Here is a 19,355-nt window from a genome sequence, read left to right as displayed (position 1 = left end):
AGGGAGGATGAACTGGTGCCTAAGGAGCAGTGGGCAGCTAAGCAGGTGGACTGTGAGGGTGTGGTAAGGCAGATGTGTATGGATTCTTTTTGGGCGTGGAAGAAAGAAGCAAGTTGGTAATGACCATACAAGTCTTTAGTTTCTCAGAGAAACCCTGGATGGTAAGGCTCTAAGAGACCAAGGTGGTTCCACCTATCTGCCTGCCCTCAGCTATGACACACTGGCTTCAAGGTGGTAAGTTGCGTGTGAGTATGTGTATGTCTTCCTCAGTTCACCAGGTTGAGCTTGATGGTGACTCTTCTCAGTTTGACCAGGCAGTCAGCTCAGCACATTTCCTGGTACTTTTCCCCCAATTCCTTAGCTGCTGGGCCAGTTGCTGCAACTGGGTCTGTGAGGCTCTGGCTTTCAGCAGAACAGAGTCCAACCCAAAGCTAAAAAGGTACCAGGTTTATGGCCACAAATGTAGGACAGCTCTGTCCCTACTGCAGCCAGGGACTTATCTTTGTTAGAGGGGGCAAAGTATTCCACAGCCTCCCCGTCTTCCTCACAGGAACATCAAAGCAATGGTTACTAATGGGGGAGAAGTGCCCGAGTACGGTGGTCCAAAAGCAGCAAGGAGCAGCTCTGCTGAATCAGTGACTCTTAGTCTGTGGAGTGAAATTTTACAGGGCATCTGCTCTAGCAGAGAAAATAACGATCTTGCTTTCACTTGGGTGGCTGTTATCCTGATGCCCCTATCCAGTGGGTGAAGCCTGCAGCCTTGCCCCATCCCAGAACTAGCTGCGTCTCCAGATCCAGGAATCTGAAGAGATTTTTTCCCCTCAAAAGGCCTCAGGCATATTTTTTTCTAAGAGGATCATATACAGAAGCACTATGAGGAAGGGCCATTCTCCCACCCCAGAATCTTACATAGATGCCCCAGAATCTAAGGCAGCTATACAGAATACTAAGGGGGAAATGTGAGTGAGAGTTTCAGGCTGTCAAAGCCCTTTTATTTAACCCCTTCCTAGCCATCTGTGCCTGAGGAGGAACAGGTTTCAGAGTAGCAGCCGTGTTAGTCTGTATCCGCAAAAAGAAAAGGAATACTTGCGGCACCTTAGAGACTAACACATTTATTTAAGCATAAGCTTTCGTGAGCTACAGCTCACTTCATCGGATGCATTCAGTGGAAAATACAGTGGGGAGATTTATATACACAGAGAACATGAAACAATGGGTGTTACCATACACACTGTAAGGAGAGTGATCAGGTAAGGTGAGCTATTACCAGCAGGAGAGTGGGGGGGGGGGGAACCTTTTGTAGTGATTATCAAGGTGGGCCATTTCCAGCAGTTGACAAGAACAACTTCCTGCTGGTAATAGCTCACCTTACCTGATCACTCTCGTTACAGTGTGTATGGTAACACCCATTGTTTCATGTTCTCTGTGTATATAAATCTCCCCACTGTATTTTCCACATCCGATAAAGTGAGCTGTAGCTCACAAAAGCTTATGCTCAAATAAATTTGTTAGTCTCCAAGGTGCCACAAGTCCTCCTTTTCTTTTTGAGGAAGAACAGTTGTTCTGTCTACCTTAGCTTTTTCTATAGTAGTCTCTAAGCATACAAAAGCCACATAGGATGGAGCAGGAGTAGTCAATAGGCAGACCATGGGCCAAATCTGGACCACCGGACGCTTAAATATTTTCATTTACTTATTATCATTATTGTTGGGGGGTATTTTTTATTATTTTCTCTGGAGACTGGACCTAGACAATACCTTTGACCAAGAAATTTGGACTTTGACAAAAAATAACTGACCCTGGAGGTTCCTCCAGTGCATTCCATCTGGGAGAAACAAGATGGCAAATACAATGATCTGAACACCACAGATGGGTTATATAAACTCCCTAAACGGGACTCACCCTCGGGCTCACCCCTAAAGGGGCCCCAGCCAATTCTCCCCCACTGAAAGTCTTTATCTCCTCTAAGAATGCTCTCGATAAAAAGAAGGGTGGGGCTCTTTGAAAAATGTCTAATTAACAACACAGAGCCTCAATGTATTCCCTCTCTGCAGGACATGGCTCCTATATCCTGATCTGTATTCTGCAATCTGGTGTATGAGTGAATGCTAATGTCCACTTTCTGACATGATGCTGCACAAGAAGGCTCCGTCAGATTAGGAACCCCATCTATGACAGGCCATCTGGTTGAGAGAAGAGCCCATGACCTAGCAATTGTTGGCCTGCCAAATTCAGGATCCCTCTCTTCTAGTGAAAGGGAACAGACTATTCAGGGACTTCCTAGATCAAGGCACTAAGGTGCAGCTGATCAGAAGAGATATGTCCCTTGTGTTTAAAAACTTGATTCCTAAAAGAACTGATCTAATTTCCATTCCTGTCCTTTTTAGGAGTTCTATAGGAAAGGGTTTCAAAGCTGCCTCTCACTAGCCCAGTAAAATTCTGTCCAGTAAAATTCTGATTCCTAAGAAGGTGAAGGAATCCTACATTTTGGAGTGCAAGATGATCCATCACAACAAACCGATAGCAAGTCAAGGATACAGGATGCAGTTTCTCTCACTTGGTAGGTGAAGTTCTTTGAGTAGTGTCCCCATTGGTACTCTACTTCAGGTGTGTATTTGCTTCTGCACCTTTGATTGGAGATTTTTGGTAGCGGTGCCTGTTCAGCGCACGCATGCACTCTACACATCCTCATACCCTGTACCAAGGATATAACAGGGCTGCAGGGGTGAACCACCCTCAGTTCCTTGTCAACTGCCTCTAGTGTGCCTGCTTCTCCTGGGTCCTTCAGTGTTGTTAAATAGTTAGTTTATAGTTTGTAAATAGTTCCTTTCTACTTCTGTTTTTTTCCTTGTTTGCAGGGTCACTTTAGACTCTTAATTTCTGGGATACTCTGTGATCTCTAGGCTTTAAATGTCTTTCCTGCCAGGAATCTATCCCAGTTAATAACACACTCGATGAGTGTCTGGAGGATACCCATATTTCCTCAAAGTGTACAATCTGTACTTCATTTAAAAGCAGACCTTGTAAGAACACGGAGATAAAGTTCAGGCTCCCATGGTGGAGCAAGCCTTAAAACCAGCTTCAGACCAGGACTCTGAAAACTCCTATGTACATACTGCCCCATCTACTTTCGGATTATGGTCTCTCAGAACTTCAAGGGGTAAGACTGTTGATACCCCATCTACCTATAGATCCAGGTCACCAAGAGTTAAGGCTTCTGACAGCCTGGTTATTCCTGAACCTTGTCATGAGGACTTGAAGGGAAAAGATAGCAACTGCCACTTTAAGATCCCAGTCACCAAAAGCATCTGGGGAAGTGTCTGCATCTGTGCCTTATGATACTGAGAGTCTCACACTCCAAGATGATGGGTACCAATAAGAAAAGCAGGAGTACTAAATCTCCAGAGAGACTTCGAAGTGCCCAGTGATGGGAGAGGGGAGAAAGATTACTGAGACATCCCTATCACTGCAGCTGATTGTCTCTCTCTGGGGTATTTATATATGTTGCATGCTGGGGCGGACAGGACGTGGGAGCAGTTGGCTCACTGTGACCTTGGCATTACTAAGACTGACTGACATTCCTGTGAAGCCACATGACAGGACTGGCAGGCACAGCTGTAGCCAATAGGGAGGGGGAGCCCAGGAGTGGCCATTCCGATTGAATTTCACTCCAGCCACTTGCGATTTTTTTCTCTCTCCCTGTTGCACTTTTCTTCTTTCCTTCCTCTTTGTTCGTGGGGTTGGGCTGCAGAATGTTCTGATGGGGCATCAGTACATGAGATGTTTGCCTAGTGGATTTGGGATGCTGCCTTAAAGGCTTTTCAGCCCCCTATTCACCATCTCCTGCTGACATTCCTGCATCCTGAAGCGTCTGAGGGTTTTATGGCCCCAACCCTCTAGAATATGAAATCCACTCTCCTGCTTTAGGACAGTCTCTATGTTCTCTCTCAGGCTCCTTGCTGCTGCTGTCCCAAAAGGTTAGTATATGAGGCTTTTTGGTGCAAAGGAGATGGGTCAGGACCAGACGAAGCAGCAGATAGAGAAAGGACTCCAGCTCTACCAGTCTAACCAGACAGAAAAGGCCCTGCAAGTCTGGATGAGGGTATTGGAAAAGACCATGGATCCTGCTGGCAGGTTTCGGGTTTTGGGCTGCCTCATCACTGCTCATTCGGAAATGGGCAGATACAAGGATATGCTAAAGGTAAAGTGATCCCAAGTTGAATGCATGTCACTGTGTATCATACCCACAACAGGGAGCAGCTGGGGATTATACTGTAAAAGCATGGTTTACATCTATCTTGGAGCAAAGTGCATAAGACATTTGATGAATACAATGTGCTGCCTTCACCAGTTGGGACAAGTGGCAGTGCTGATTTATGGGTCTAATTCTTGGGGTCCTTACAGTGTCACTCTGCATTCCTGCTTCCTAGTTCTGGGCCCCAAAGATTCTTAAGGACCCAGTCCCCAGGTTTTCTCAGATTGCTGGCCTGTAGTGCTGATCCTTAAGAAATTTTGGAGTACTAGCCCAAAGCATTTAACTTTGGAGATTCTTAGTTATTTTTCACAAACGTTGAAGCTGGGCACTTCACATGCTATTTTGGAGGTGAAGTCTCTCCCAAAATTGCCCACAATGAGTACAAAAAAATTCAAAGGGGATGATGTAGGACAAGTAGTGATGTGTTTCAGTGGGGTTAGTATCTATCTGGCTACCTCCACAATTTTTGATATCTTAAATAGATTTTCTATTACTGGATTTTATTATAATTATGTGTATTGCAGCAATTCCCACAAAGTTTTCAGCACTGTTCAAACATCCAGGAAACATTGCTGTTCAAACACAGTCACTGATGTGATGAGCTTAGTCTAACATACTTGTTCACACTTCTCTAGTTGTGAAAGATGGGAAGTCAGGCTAAGAGAGAGGAAAAATTAATAGGCTTTTTGGAAGAGGTGTGTTTCAGGAGGATGTTGGATGAGGAGCAGATGGAGGCCTGGGATATAAGATCAGGGAGGGGGTTCCCAGTGTTGTGGGCAGCACGGAGGGTGAGAAGGACCCAAAGGGGCATCTGTGTGGCTTGAGGAAAACAGAAGAGCAGAGAGAGGCTTGAAGCTAAACTGTGCAGAGCCTTGAAGGTGAAGACTAGAGCTTTAATTTGATGTGGTGAGTGTAGAGAAGCCAGTGCAGGGCTCTGAAGAAGGGCTGGGTGCATCTGGATCAGCAGAGAGTATTTGGAAGGAGGAGTCAAGGATCTGGGAGACAACACAGGAGACATTTCTGGTACTCCAAGGTAAGAAACAATGCAGGCCTGAAAAGGGGTCTTGCTGTGCTAGTCCTTGACGTTTCTTGGGTGCCAGACCCTGAGTTTGTATCTGGGATCAGAGGATATTTTTCTCCATGCTGATGATTGTTTATAAACTCTTCTAATTCAAGTGCTTTACGTGGCACCATTTGAAGCAACTTGAGTGCCACTTCCAATTAGTAAAGTATTGGGTGTGTTGAGAGTCCTATCCTCATAGCAAATACTAGGGGGAAAGGAGAAAAGGGGGTGAGAAGCAGTTAGGATGTATGTGAAGACAAGTGGGATGCTCTGAGAGGAGATGGGATAGGTGGCAGGAGTTGCAGGGTGATAGGGGAGGAGAAAGACTAGGGCAATGAGGAGAGGAGATAAGGTATGGGTGTGTGAAGAGAATGTTTCGAGGTGTCTGGGAACAAATGAGACAGGTAAAGGAAAACTAGATAGAATCAAAACCACACTGATAACCTGGAAAGAAAATAGAAAACAGGGTCATTGTACTTGAAATTTCTCCAAGATCCTTGTAACACAGAGAAAAGAGCATGACTTCAATAAAGCAGAACAGTTCATACTAGCCAAGGGATTAAAGAGGATGTAAGGGGACTTTTTACAGATATATGGGGGAACAAATAAGAAGGTATACGAATGAATGAGAAGAGGCATGAAAGTTTAAAAGGGCTGTGATGCTTAACTTCGTTTGGGGGAAAAGGTATTTAAGGGGCAAATGAAAGAAAAGAGGCTTGGACAATTAGGAAGCAAGGAAGAGCTTGTAAAAATCAGGTAAAGGAACACTTTGAACTTATACAAGACCCTGAGTCCACATAGCACACTTCCCCAGGGCATAAGGGAATTAGTGGACAACCAGAACACTGACAATTATTTTTGAAACTTCATGGAGAACGGGGAAAGTTCTAGAGGACTAGAAAAAAATAAGTGTGGTTCCAATCTTCAAAGCGGAAAAGAAAAGTGACCCTTGAGAATTATCATCCAGTAAATCTACCTTTAATCCCTAATAAAATAATGAAACAAACACAGAGAGAAGATACTAAGCAACTAGTATTGCAATTATTAATTCAGCCCATATATTGTGCTTTGTTCATCACAAGACACAGAAGAAGACATTCCCTGCCCTGAATACTTTGCAGTCTAAAGAGACTTAGACTAGGGTAACTGAACCATATGCAATGAACAAGTCATTTATAAAGAGCAAACCTTGTCAGACAAATTGGATTGCTTTTCAATAGAAGTATAGAATGAATGGGTGAAGGAATCTTGATAGAAGTCATTTCTATTGTTTTGCAGAATATTTGATAAAATCTTAAATCCTCCTCAGAGTTAATTCTGGGAGGTGCTGAGGTGTATGGGGATAAGGAATGGAGGAGTAGTGTAGGAAAAGCTGAGCTGTACAGTGCAGAAATGTCTTTCTCCTGCTGATGCCTCTTTCCATGACCATTTGGCAGCTCTTTCCAGCAATTTCCAACCCAGATCTCTTCTCTCTGCCAAAGGTAGGGAATACAGAGAGAGGTTTCTCCTGTCTACTTATATGCTGTCTAACCCACCTCATGGCCTGCCCACTTGGGTATTTTATCAATCAATGCTATCTTGTTGGACTCTTTTGTCCTGACCACAGGCTATGTAACTTCTCCTGTGCAGGGTACAATTCCCGAGGAAGCACAGGCTTTATTCCTACAGAGAGACCCTCTATAAACACTCTCTTCTCTGCTGAAAGTTTGCAGTTGTGCAGATTGACACAGCTCGGGAGCTAGAGGACCCTGACTACCTTATGGAGAGCTACCTGAACCTGGCTCGGAGCAACGAGAAACTCTGTGAATTCCAGAAAACCATCTCTTACTGTAAGACATGCCTGAACATGCAGGGCACCACTGTGAGCCTGCAACTGAATGGTCAGGTGAGCCTCAGTATGGGCAATGCCTTCCTGGGCCTCAGCATCTTTCAGAAGGCATTGGAGTGTTTCGAGAAAGCCCTGCGCTATGCACACAACAATGACGACAAGATGCTGGAATGTCGCGTCTGCTGCAGCTTGGGGAGTTTCTACACACAGATCAAGGTGCGGACAGATAGCTCTGCTGGTGACCTGGGGGATGGGAAGTAACAGTGGGAAAATTTCCCCCTATCTTGGATACAGGAAAGAACCAGGGTGGGCAGGGATTCACCCTATATCTTGGATACAGAAAGTAGTTCATGGAGTTCGAGGGAGAGAGGGTTGTTCTGGGAAGGTTTTAACTCTCTGCTCCTAATGCCACTAATGACTATTCTGCTTGAGGCTTAAGTCAAGAGGATCAATAGAGGGCATTTACACAGCATCCCAAAGGTAGAAAGTGTGATTCTTTGGTGTACAGCGCACACAGCTCTAGAACCTGGACAGCCACAGAGATGTGGTGTGGTCTAGGCATGGGACCGGGAGTCGACTCCTGGGCCTGGGTTCTATCCTTAGCTCTGCCACCAACTCACCATGTGACTTCGGTCAAGTCTCCTACCCCTTCTGTGCCTCAGTTTCCATAAAATAAGTATAGTGACTAAGGCCAGCGTTTGTTGTAGCTATGAGTTCTATGACAAAATAATTATTAGGGTTTTTCCATACAAAGTCTTGGTTTCTGTCACCCTGGTTGGCCACCAACTGAGGTCTTATGAACTCATGATAAAACAAACAAATGTATCTCCCACTGGTCCTCCAACAAAACCAGAGAAATGAAAACTATCCCTGATATTTCTAAGGTAAAAATCAAGCAGGAAAAATTTAAAAAAAACCTTTGATCTCCTTTACACATCACAAAGAATGAAAAAAATGGCACAAGGGTAGGGTTGGTTTGTGTTTTAATCTTTTGCAGGTCACTTTTAAGTGGTTTTATATTGTTAGTTAAATATGATGATGATTTTACACTATTTTTATCGTTAAAGAAAGGAGATTTATTTGACTTCTCATAATTTCCTAAAATAAACAAAATTATTAAGATATTGGATGCCATGATCTTTCCTTTAAAAAAAAAAGAGAAAAAAAAGGCTGTGACAAAGCCCTGATTCTCTCCCCCTCCCCCCCATTTACTGCCATAACCAACCAGACCCAAGAGAGATTCTGACCCACCTGGTGTAGAATGTGAGGGTTAATTGGGTGGAAAACATTCTGAAGTTGTAAGGCTCTGTAAGAATGTAGAAGGCTGAGATGATGGAGGAGCAGGTAAAGGTACAGGTGGCTCTGAACCAGGCTTTGGCCATAAGGAGGGTAAATCATCTCTCTAATGAGAAGCAGAGTTCTTTCCTTATGGATGTCACCCTGAGCGGACCATGTAAGCACCCCAGCATATAATTTAAGTTCTGGACCTGCTAGGGACATGTGCTGGGGAAAATGGAGTCTACCATGTGGCAATTCTAGCTTCCCTAGCTGGATACACGTTTATTTTGAAATGCTGGAGGGTCCTATTACTGCAGGGGCAGTCTAACTCTCTAACTTATTTCTGTCCTTCTGCTTGTCTCTTTGCCTTCCAGGACTATGAGAAAGCCTTGTTCTTCCCATGTAAAGCAGCTGAATTGGTGAATGATTATGGAAAGGGCTGGAGTTTGAAGTACCGAGCAATGAGCCAGTACCACATGGCAGTGGCCTATCGGAAGCTGGGGCACCTGGCAGATGCTATGGAATGCTGTGAGGTACAAGGTGGAGGTAGAGATACTGGGCCAAACATGGCAGAGAGATGCTGGAGTAGGGGAGAGGTCTCTGCAGGTCAGGATTAGGGGGTACAGAGATACAGCAACATTCAGCTGGTTCCCCAGATACCGCTTCTGCCTCCCACCCATAAATAAAGCACATCCATGGTTTCATTAGCCAAAGCTGTTCTCAGGAGCTGTATGCCAGGGATGTCCTCTGCTGGAAATATGCGTTGCACAACTGTTGTTGAGGCTTTCTTCCCCAAGGGTGTGTCACTTCTCTGAAGCTGGCCGTTGAGGCAGGCTGGGGTGTTGTGAGGGCTTCAATCCCAGCTGGGCCTGGGGAAGGTTCTTGTACCTACTGGAGGTGTTTTCTTTCAGGAGTCAATGAAGATTGCTCTGCAGCATGGGGACCGGCCACTGCAGGCACTGTGCCTACTCTGCTTTGCTGATATCCACCGTAGCCGAGCAGACATACAGGTGGGAGCAAGGGGAGACTGAAGGGAGGAGTCGGGGATGGAAAGGAGATATGGAAAGAGAACACCAGGACTGGACACAGCTAAATGTGTCTCACTATCTATCTCATGCTGCAGACAGCCTTTCCTCGCTATGATTCCTCCATGAGCATCATGACAGAGATTGGAAACCGCCTGGGACAGATCCAGGTACTGCTGGGAGTGGCCAAGTGTTGGGTGATCCAGAAGGAGCTAGACAAGGTCAGTCATAAGCCATTCCTGAGGAAACTGGTGCCCTCTCTGAAATAGACAACCTCATTCCGAACTGTACACACCTGTGTAGAGCAGAGTCCCATGCTCCTCTATTCTACACACAGGATCTGGTACTTGACTACTGATATTTCTCTACATAATCCAACTTGGGAACACAGGTGCTGACTTCTGCTTCCGCCGGAGGGTGCTCAACCCTGCACTGTCCCGCTCCCTGCCCCTATTCTGACTCCTTCCCCAAATTCCTGCCCTGGCCCCGCCTCCTCCCCCGAGTGTGCCATCTTCCTGCTCCTCTCCCTCCCTCCAAGCACGCCACCAAACAGCTGTTTGGCAGCGGCCAGGCAGGAAGCTGGGAAATAGGTGGACGAGCGGGGGATGCAGCGCGCTCAGGGGAAGAGGAGGTGAAGTGTGGGGGGAGTTTGGCTGCCGGTGGGTGCAGAGCACCACTAATTTTTCCCCGGGGGTGCTCCAGCCCTGATGCTTGGGAAGTTGGGAAGCTGTCATAAATTGAGTACATTCATACTGAATCAGATCCATGGTCTACAAAGTCACGTGGCCAGTACCAGATGCTTCACAAGAAAACACATATTGCACAGAGATAACTACAATGAAAGGAATGGGAAGAGGGGTCACTTCCTGCCTCCTATCTTATACTCTGATGCAAATCTGATTGACTCTCTTAGCTGTATAATTAGTATTAGTGAGTGTGGTATTATTTATACAGCCCAATAGGTACATCCAGTGCTTTACAGACAAACATATGACACAGAGCTGACTAGAGAAGCTTAGATTCTGGGGTAGATAAAATATAGCATGGAACAGGGAGAGATGGTACCAAACAAAGAAGTGGGAATGGGCAGGAGATTACGCTGTACAGACCCATGAGGATATTTGTTTTCACTATGTACACAGCATGTTAGTTCTTTTAAAATAATACAATTACACACACAAAAATTACATTAAAAGAAGAATATTAAGGTTGCAAAGTGAAGCACTCAAAGGTTTGGAAATGTCAGAATCAAGATTGCCTGTACAACCTTAATTCAAACCCCATATGCATTATGATAGTTTTTAATTGTAAATTACGTATTTTTTCTACAGGACTGCTGCCTCAGTCAGTCCACAGAAAGGAGGGAGCTCACTTAATGGGCAACTATTCAGTATTTTGTTTCTCCTCATTGTTCACTGTTTGGCCCTAGACCTTATTTATTGCACACCATCTAAAACCTGCTCTGAAGACAGAATTATTAATTTCCTTCTGCACTTTTCTGTGATGTTAATCACTACAGTATCTGAGTGCTTCACAAACATTAACTAACTTATTTTCACAACTCCTGTGAAACGAGGGGGGATTATTACCACCATTTTACAGATGGTGAACTGAAGCACAGAGAGATTAAAGTAAAAGTATCCATTAATTTTGGGTGCTCCATCTGAGTTATCCAAGACCTAATTTTTTAGCATACTTAGCATTATATAGCACTTCATATGTTCAAAGCACAGCTCTCATTGACTTCAGTTCCAGTTGTGAGCACGCAGCACTTTTGCAACTTAGACCTCAGGATCTGAAGTCAGGCACTCAGAAAATGAAGATCATGCAACTAGTGACAAAATATGTAAGAAGTTTGGTTGAAGTGATCACATAGGAACTCTGGAAGAAGCAGGGATACAATCCAATTCCTTAGGGCAGCTTTCAACTGCTGTAACCATAAGACCCTCCTTTCTCTTCCTACAACCCCCTGCTTCGTTCACTGTGCACCTTCCAACTTCTGAAACAAATGAAGCAGGGATCCTACAGACTACAACCTCCTTCACTACCCAACCCTGATTCATCCCCACCCTGTGCACTGAGTAAGCCAAGGATTCTGTGGAGAAAGTAGTATGTGATCATGTAATCAACGACTATATTGTAATACATACGCAAAAGGGGGCTGAATTAAGATTGCACAGACAATCTTAATTGTGGCATTTTCTAATTTATGAGTGCTTGACTTTAAAACAACATTAGTAAGGTTGCAATGTACTTTTTTGTGTATAATTTCCTAACTGAAAAAAAATCCAAATTCCATCATGTGGCATCTTATTGCCACCCAGCATGGTTCATCAGCAGGTTGGAACATCACACACAGACCCTCTGCCACTTGAACTAATGGAATACTGACAGCAGTAGTAGGATGCCATCCTCTATGTGGATCAGCATAGAGGGGGGTGAGGCATTTTGCTAGTGAGTTTCACAGACAGCAGAGGAATGGTGAGACTCAGGAATCATAAAATCATAAAAATGTAGGGCTGGACGGGACCTCGAGAAGTCATCAAGTCCTGCTCCTTGCACTGAGGCAGGATCCAGTAAACCTAGACCATCCCTGACAGGTGTTTGTCCAACCTAGACATTCCCAGTCTCTAACCCTCAGACTTCTCATGCCAGTCTCCCTCCCCAGCAAGTTCCAATTTCACCCCTCCACGCTCCTGATCCCAGTTTCCTTGCCCAGCCGATCCCAGTTCCTTGCTCCAGGCTCCTTACCAGATCGATCTCTCCACCGCACTAGCCTCCAGTTGCCCCTTCCCTCACTGACTCCCAGTCTCAATCACTCTCCCTGGGATTCTTGTCTAATCAATGTCATCCCCCATTCCTTTTGCCAGTCTCTCTGACCAACCATTCCTAATTCTGCTCTTTATCTTGACTTCTCATTAATGATGTCACTTCTCCACTCACCTCCTTCCCTCACCCCACTAGTTCTCAGTCGCACTATCCGTGCTCAGCCAGTCTCATTCTCCCTTCCTCCCAGCCTGTTTCCCTCCTTCCCTCTTGACACCCTTCAATCTCATTTTCTGCCACCACCCCACCATATTCGTTGCCCCAATCCATTGCCCTTTCGCTTGCCCCTCTATATTAAAATCAGGCAGCTTCCACCTCCACACTGCCATTTCCCAGCAAAGGTGGGCATTGAGAGCACAGGAGAGACATGTTCTCAGTTCAGGTGCTTTGATCTGTACCACACATGGCCTGCCGCAGCACAGAGCTTCTATTGCAGGGAATGTCCTGCTCAGCCCTGGGCTGGAGCATGCCCAGTGTGGATGGAATTTTGGGGGACTTAAGCTGCTAAAAATGTAAAGTCTACTGAGTGTGCGCAAACTGCAATTTTTCAAAGGCTTATAGTGTGGCCAAATTTGAGTGGATTTTCAGGAGGATGGCAAAAGGTACATAGAAAGCTATCACACCATGCAAACTTTCAGTTCCCTATGTGACCCGTGCCTGGGGCAGCAATCACTGAAAATGCCAAGGTCAGAGCAGGCTGCAAAAGGGAGAGAAGATACTCCCAAAACTGGTGGTCAACATGGAAGTTAAATTCATCAACCGGTCACAAACTGTACTTCTGACCCCCTACACTGGTTATCAAGAAGCTAAAAAAGAAATCACACAGCCCCATTACTGCATTCTAGTTCTCTGGTTCCCAATCAGCACATAGGTCCAATATAGTGAGAAGATATTTTAAAAATTCTGCTCACATACACAAAATGTTCTTCTGACCCCAAAGGGACATGTTACCATGTCAATATTAGTTTGCATCTTACCCAAAATACCACACTGCCAGCCAATCCTTTAGTGTCTAAAACTAAAGGTTTATTATAAAGAAAAGAGAGAGAACAGGAAGAGAGTTGTTAAATGATAAAGCATTCAGATACACACAGAGACTTCAAAGTCCATATATCAGATTCTTAGCAATATTCGTGCGTTTGCTGGCTTGAAAGTCCCTCTGGAACATATCCACAGCTTGGATGGGTCATTCAATCCTTTGTTCAGAGCTTCAGTTTGTGGAAATGTACTCCAGAGGTAAGAAGCAGGAATGAAGATAATGCAGCTGCCTTTTATATTCTTTTGTGATGTAGCTTGTACTTTCTGTATCCCAAACACAAGCTTCATAGCATGTGGCATGGGAAAGCCTTTTGCTATGTCTACACTATGCACCTTTTAGCAACACAGCTGTGCCACTAAAAGGTGCTAAGTGTAGCTGCTCTTTGTCAGCAGGAGAGAGCTTTCCCGACGATGACAAACTTCCACCCCGAACAAGCATTGGTAGCTTTGTCAGTGGACAAAGCGCTCTTCGCACCAGCGCTTTTCGTTGGTAAAACTTTTGGCGTTCGGGCGTTCCTGAATGACAAAAGTTTTACCAATGAAAGTCCAGTGTAGACCAATTGTCTATACTACCAATTGAACAACACAACTTTTGTCTGTCACAAGTGCTTAAACACACACGTGCGCGCGTGCACACATACACCCCAAAAGACAAAGTTTTGCCGCAAGTGGCAGTGTAAACAGCTCAATGTCCGTAGGAGCACTTTCCTGTTGACAACGCAAACCCTGCTCGAAGGGGATGGAAGTATTTTGTCTGCAAAAGTGTGGACAAACAGCGTTTATGCTGCCTGACTTTTAGCAACACAGCTATGTCGCTAAAAGCTGTGTAGTGTAGACAAAGCCTTAGAGTTCTCTGTCCACAGGCCTGCCCCTACATGCCTTGCTTACTCATAAGGTGTATCCCCTGGCTCCCTTCAGTGGGTTCATTGTACAGCTGATGACCCTTGATGGGCCATCAAACAGGCTAGGCAGTGCTGATGCCAATCTGTCTGGGCGTGTCACCCAGAAACACAGCACAAGTTTGGAAATACAGATATACCATACATATCTATAACTCACAATACAAAGGTGATACAAACATATAAACAAGACTATAATATTTGGAAAATGATAACATTTTTGCAGATATATTACATGGCATACCTGGTCAGATTCCTTGCAATTTTATAATATTGGTATCAATAATATTATAAATGGTCTCCCATATTCCATACAGCATCACACCCTACTTGAAAGAATGGGGGCACTAGAGCTTTTACAATAAGAGATCACCAGAATTTAACGTGGTCAAAACAATCTATTTTTTCCCTACCCTCATTTTCAGAAATGGCAGAATCATTTTGGCTCATATTTTTCTAATAAAGTCTGCCTGAGGCAGACACCCAGCATGGAAAACTTCAGCCTACACTGTTAAAGTTTGGCAAAGTTAGAAATATATGAAAAAAGGGAATTGTAATGGGAAGTGTCTGGCAACCTTAATAACATGTGATGCTACCAGCTCTGCCTATAATCTGAATCCTCAGCTGTGGCCAAGTTGTGCTGAGTACAGGTGATGAGACAGGAGCCAAAGTAGGCTTTACATTTACAAGACAATTTAGACAATGAGGAGTCCGGTGACATCTTAAAGACAGATTTATTTGGGCATAAGCTTTTGTCGGTAAAAAATCCACTTCTTCGGATTCATGGAAGAAGTGGGGTTTTTACCCATGAAAGCTTATGCCCAAATAAATCTGTTAGTGTTTACGGTGCCACCGGCCTCCTTGTTGTTTTTGTGGATACAGACTAACACGACTACCCCTCTGATACTTAAGGCTGCTCTAAATTGTCTTAAGACTAATTTGTGCTGGCTGCTAACAGCCCCCAAAAGACCATTCTGCTAGCTAGGGATCTCCAAAGAACTGCAACCATGTCCCCCCACTCTTGTTCCTACCCCCACCAAACTTGCCCAACTGCAACGGCTGGAGTATATGGTATGGGGTGTAGGACCAGTGGCACTTGGTGTTTCCCCCTACACTGAGGGAATCCCCAACCAGCTGGTTAAGATGGCTTTCTGCCTGTTTTGTGCTGCAGAAGAAAGGTGAGTGATTTTAGTTAGTTTGGCACAGAATCTAGGTTCAATAAGTCAATTATTTTTTTAAAATCCTGTGTGGTATTAGGCTTTCTGGCCCCTGCAGCCAGGAGTTCCCCACTCACTAGGGCTGTCAGTGAAATCTCTCCTTTTATAATTTCTAAATTAATCAGCTATTAATTTCATTGAATGACCCCTCTGTTCTCCTTGTGGAATGCAACAGAGATGAGGAAGCAACTTCACTACACCCTTCATTATTTTGTCCATCTCCATCAGTTCCTGCTAACTCCACCATCACACTGGAATAAGCCAAAAGTCCACTGAGTCTGTTATTCCAGCTCCCAAAGCAATCAATGCCCAATGCTTTCTAGGAAGGTAGAAATCCCATAATAAACCTAATTATACAATCCTGTTTAATGGGAAACCCCTTCTCCCATACTGCCAGCTGAAACCCTGAAGTCGGTTGCTCAATAACCCTGGATGGCAGAGGCTAGTTATCAGCATTGATTATTTCTTGTTCTGAGGGATAGGGGAGCTGTAAAGACTCACTCAGAATAGCGACTGCTAGAACGATGCTACTTCCTTTCAGGCTGGCAAGGCCAGGGAAACAGCTCCTTCCTATACCCCAGCACAGGGGTCATGGGCAGCAGAGGTAGGACAAGTTGGTTGGGAGCCATGGGTGCTGTTAGCAATGCTGGTCCTTGTTCTTGCCTCTCTTGTCCAAGTGGAAGTAGAGACTGAAATGGCCCAAAGACTGGGGAGGCGGATGGGGAAGGAGAGAGTATCTTTGGTGCACTTAGCAGCAGCTAGTTGTTTTGCTTATGCTTAAGCCCAGCCCTAGTGATTTACTGCCTTGGAATTTAATTAGTTCTATAACCACTCCCTTTGGAAACACCAGTCTCTGTCAAGCCTGCACTCTGACTTCCCATTCAATGTGCATCTCGGATAGGAATGTCCCTGTTGCATCCCTATGACCCTTCAGTGAGCAGGCAGTTCACTGAGCTTTATGAGGCCACACTGTGAGTGTGCACATCCCACCACAGATTTCTTGCTTCTACTGGAGTGGAGTGTAGGAATGTTTTATTAACCCTAATACCATTACTTCCTTGTTCCTTAGCCTTTCAATTCCCAGCAGGTCCCTCACCATGCAGAGCTGGTGCTGAATAGTTGGCAAAAGAAGTGGCCATCTGCTGATATGTGGGGTCTCTGTTTTCTCTTTTACAGGCACTGGAAGGCATTGAGAAGGCAGAAGAGCTGGCAGAGGGACTGGGGAACAAGGTAAGAGTTCACAGCTCCCCTCCACCAGTGTCCAGAGCCCTCTAATAGGGATTTAAGTGTCCACTCTATCTTCCAGCCTCACATTGCTCCGTTATCCTCCGTAAGCCCATGTTAACCAATAGGTCCTTGAGGCTCATGCTGAGAGTCTTAAGTGTAGAATGTGAACCATTCTGAGTTTGTTTTTAATTCAGGTATGAGCCAGTAGCTGGGGAGCATTCTGAGCATGGGGGGTGGATGATGGCAACTGAGAGACCCTTAGAAAGTTTAGTGGGGAGCCAGAGTGGGTTAAACAAGTGGGAAGGAGAGGAAGCCAAAATGTTAAACAGGAAAACAGCAGCAGTGAGGAGAAGTGGAGGACTAAGGATCCTTTCCCTGACAAATAGCTACATGGCATTAATTTACTGGCCGGCCAGCCAGCCTCTGGGATACTCTGCTAGTATATGCTGAGCACAGTGCACACATTGCATACTAGCTAGGAGCTAGAGGGAAGTGAAGAGGTGACTTATGGGCATGCAGGTGCCTAGGAAAACCAGCTCTATGAAAAGATGCAGAATGGTTGGAGCGCAGCAAACCTGGGTTCCCCTTTAGTGGCACATTGGGACAAAAGGATAAGGATAGATGGGAGGGCCTCTAGATGCTCATAAGATAAACCCTGACCCCTGGGCAAGTTTGCGTTTTCTGTGGTGAGGCTCATGTGTATCCCAGATGGCTGGTGGGGCTGGAGAAGACCTCTTCCTTCTAGTGCTCTCCCCATGCTATTGGTCCTCCTTCACCTTGCCTCATCCTCTCTCTCATGCCTCTGTGCACAGCTTGGCCTGCTGAAGCTTCACTGCCTGGGTGAAGGAATCTATCGCACAAAGGGACAGCAACGGGAACTTCGTGACCATGTGGTGAAGTTCCACGAGTGTGTAGAGGAGATGGAGCTGTACTGCGGCATGTGTGGAGAGTCCATTGGGGAGAAGAACAGCCAGCTCCAGGCGCTGCCTTGCTCCCATTTCTTCCATTTAAAGTAATGAGCACCAGGGATAGGGCAGAGTGGGGGACATGAGAGGAATGGAGGTGGGGAGATGAGGTAGATGGTTAGAGAGGGATTCCTGCAGGGGGAATAGGTTAAGGCAGGAGTTCAGCAGGGATTTATGGGAGAGGGCTGGGGCTAGAGAGAGATCTGTGAAGGGACAAGAGTAATAGAAAAGCTTTATTAGGGTCCAGAGTAGAACTGTTCTCTGCAGTCTGAATATGCAAATCACTTAAATACAGAGCATACTTCCTCACAGTGTCCTGCCATTGTTTATACAAAATCAATGACTCCTCTACAAAGAGTCACCCACCATCTAATCTTTAACGTTACTAAGAAGAAAAAAAAAGTTTAATGATCTGTTTAGCTTCCCCGTCCTTGACTGTTGGAAGTAATAGCACATAGGACTCCCTAAGTCTCACTGTAGGAATGGAGAGTAGAGGTATGAACCCATCTAAGGTGATTTGTGTAGTGAGTCCCTAAGCCACTTCCTTCCCCACCTCTGGGATAGGAGTCCAGGTCTGTGAATCAGAACCCCCTGCACTTCTCTCTGTAGACTTGCACTGTGAGAAATGACCACTTCCTGTTGCAGATGCCTCCAGACCAATGGGACTCGTGGCTGCCCCAACTGCCGTCGTTCATCAATGAAGCCAGGATTCGTGTGACGTGCTGAATCAGTCATTTTGAGAGAGCTCATATTCCAACTTGCAGCAGAGGCCAGAAGACAGAACCCTGGAAAATCATTCAGCGTGCACAGCCTGAAAGGAGGACCCTAATTTGCAGGTGGAGAGGTCTCCTGCACAGGATGCAACAAGTGCACCTTGAGCTTTTACTCTAACCTGACATTTTACCTGTGTTCTGAAGTAGCAGTCATCTTGGAGTCCCTCTGGAACCACCTCTCTAGAGCCAGTTTCACACTCTATCATGCCTGTTCTAGGACTTGCCTGACACTTTCTCCAGTGCCAGTTCACACCCTGTTTTTGCTCCTATTCAGTCAGCTCCACCAGGGCTAGTTATTGTCTTTACTTGCCTTTCTTTGGTGCTTTTATTTTTGCCCCTCGTGAGAACTGAGGCTGGGGACTGGCCAGTGGTCCTGGGTAGATGTAGCCCAGCACCCTTGTCCGTGTTAGAGCAGCAGCCCCATTCTCAGTATGCACAGCTGGAAATGCAGCCAGTCTACTCTCTGGGCTCTCTTTCTTCAGCAACAGGATTTAGATCCTACTCCTGCATTATAGTGGATCCCTCCTAGCAATTTACTCTCACTACCCAGTTTTTGGAAAATGGATTTAATTCAGAAATCTGTATTAAAGAGAGAACAGACCCAAGGCATGACTGATGGTGTCCTGTGCCATCATGTCTTCCTCTTTCCTCAGTGCCTTACTGTCTTCAGGATGCCCTCTGCTGAGGCCTGAATCCCCCTCTTTGTGCTAATGCAATACCCTCCCTCTAAGGCCGCAAGACTCTGTGTACGCTACCCCCGGAGCTCTGTGCAAACAAGGTGTCTTCCTAAACAGCGGCTACTTTCAAGGTGCTCGGCTGCTGCCAGGGGCACGTGGCCCGCCCGGCGGTGTCGCTGGGCAGGCCCCTGCGGGGCAGAGCAGGATTCGTGTGTGCCCAGCCCAGCCCAAGCGCCTGAGGGCCGCGCACGCGCTATATTTACACCCACCTGTTTGTATTTGCA

At 45.6% G+C, this 19,355-nt stretch overlaps 1 protein-coding gene across 1 annotated transcript; it reads left to right on the top strand.

Moving 5' to 3' along the window:
- Window positions 1–1,537: 1,537 nt before the first annotated feature.
- Window positions 1,538–19,336, top strand: RAPSN (receptor associated protein of the synapse). Its single transcript, XM_073348320.1, has 9 exons — window positions 1,538–2,560; window positions 3,952–4,201; window positions 7,024–7,362; window positions 8,799–8,957; window positions 9,336–9,434; window positions 9,548–9,670; window positions 16,606–16,659; window positions 17,469–17,668; window positions 18,267–19,336. The coding sequence occupies exons 2-9, from the start codon at window positions 3,986–3,988 to the stop codon at window positions 18,337–18,339; spliced, it is 1,263 nt and encodes a 420-aa protein (XP_073204421.1). The 5' UTR covers window positions 1,538–2,560; window positions 3,952–3,985; the 3' UTR covers window positions 18,340–19,336.
- The last annotated feature ends 19 nt before the right edge of the window (window positions 19,337–19,355 follow it).

The sequence above is a fragment of the Lepidochelys kempii genome, chromosome 6, assembly GCF_965140265.1.
Source record: "Lepidochelys kempii isolate rLepKem1 chromosome 6, rLepKem1.hap2, whole genome shotgun sequence".
Taxonomy (NCBI): Eukaryota; Metazoa; Chordata; order Testudines; family Cheloniidae; genus Lepidochelys; species Lepidochelys kempii.
Note: the sequence above shows the minus strand (reverse complement) of the source record. Positions and strands in the feature narration are given on the sequence as shown.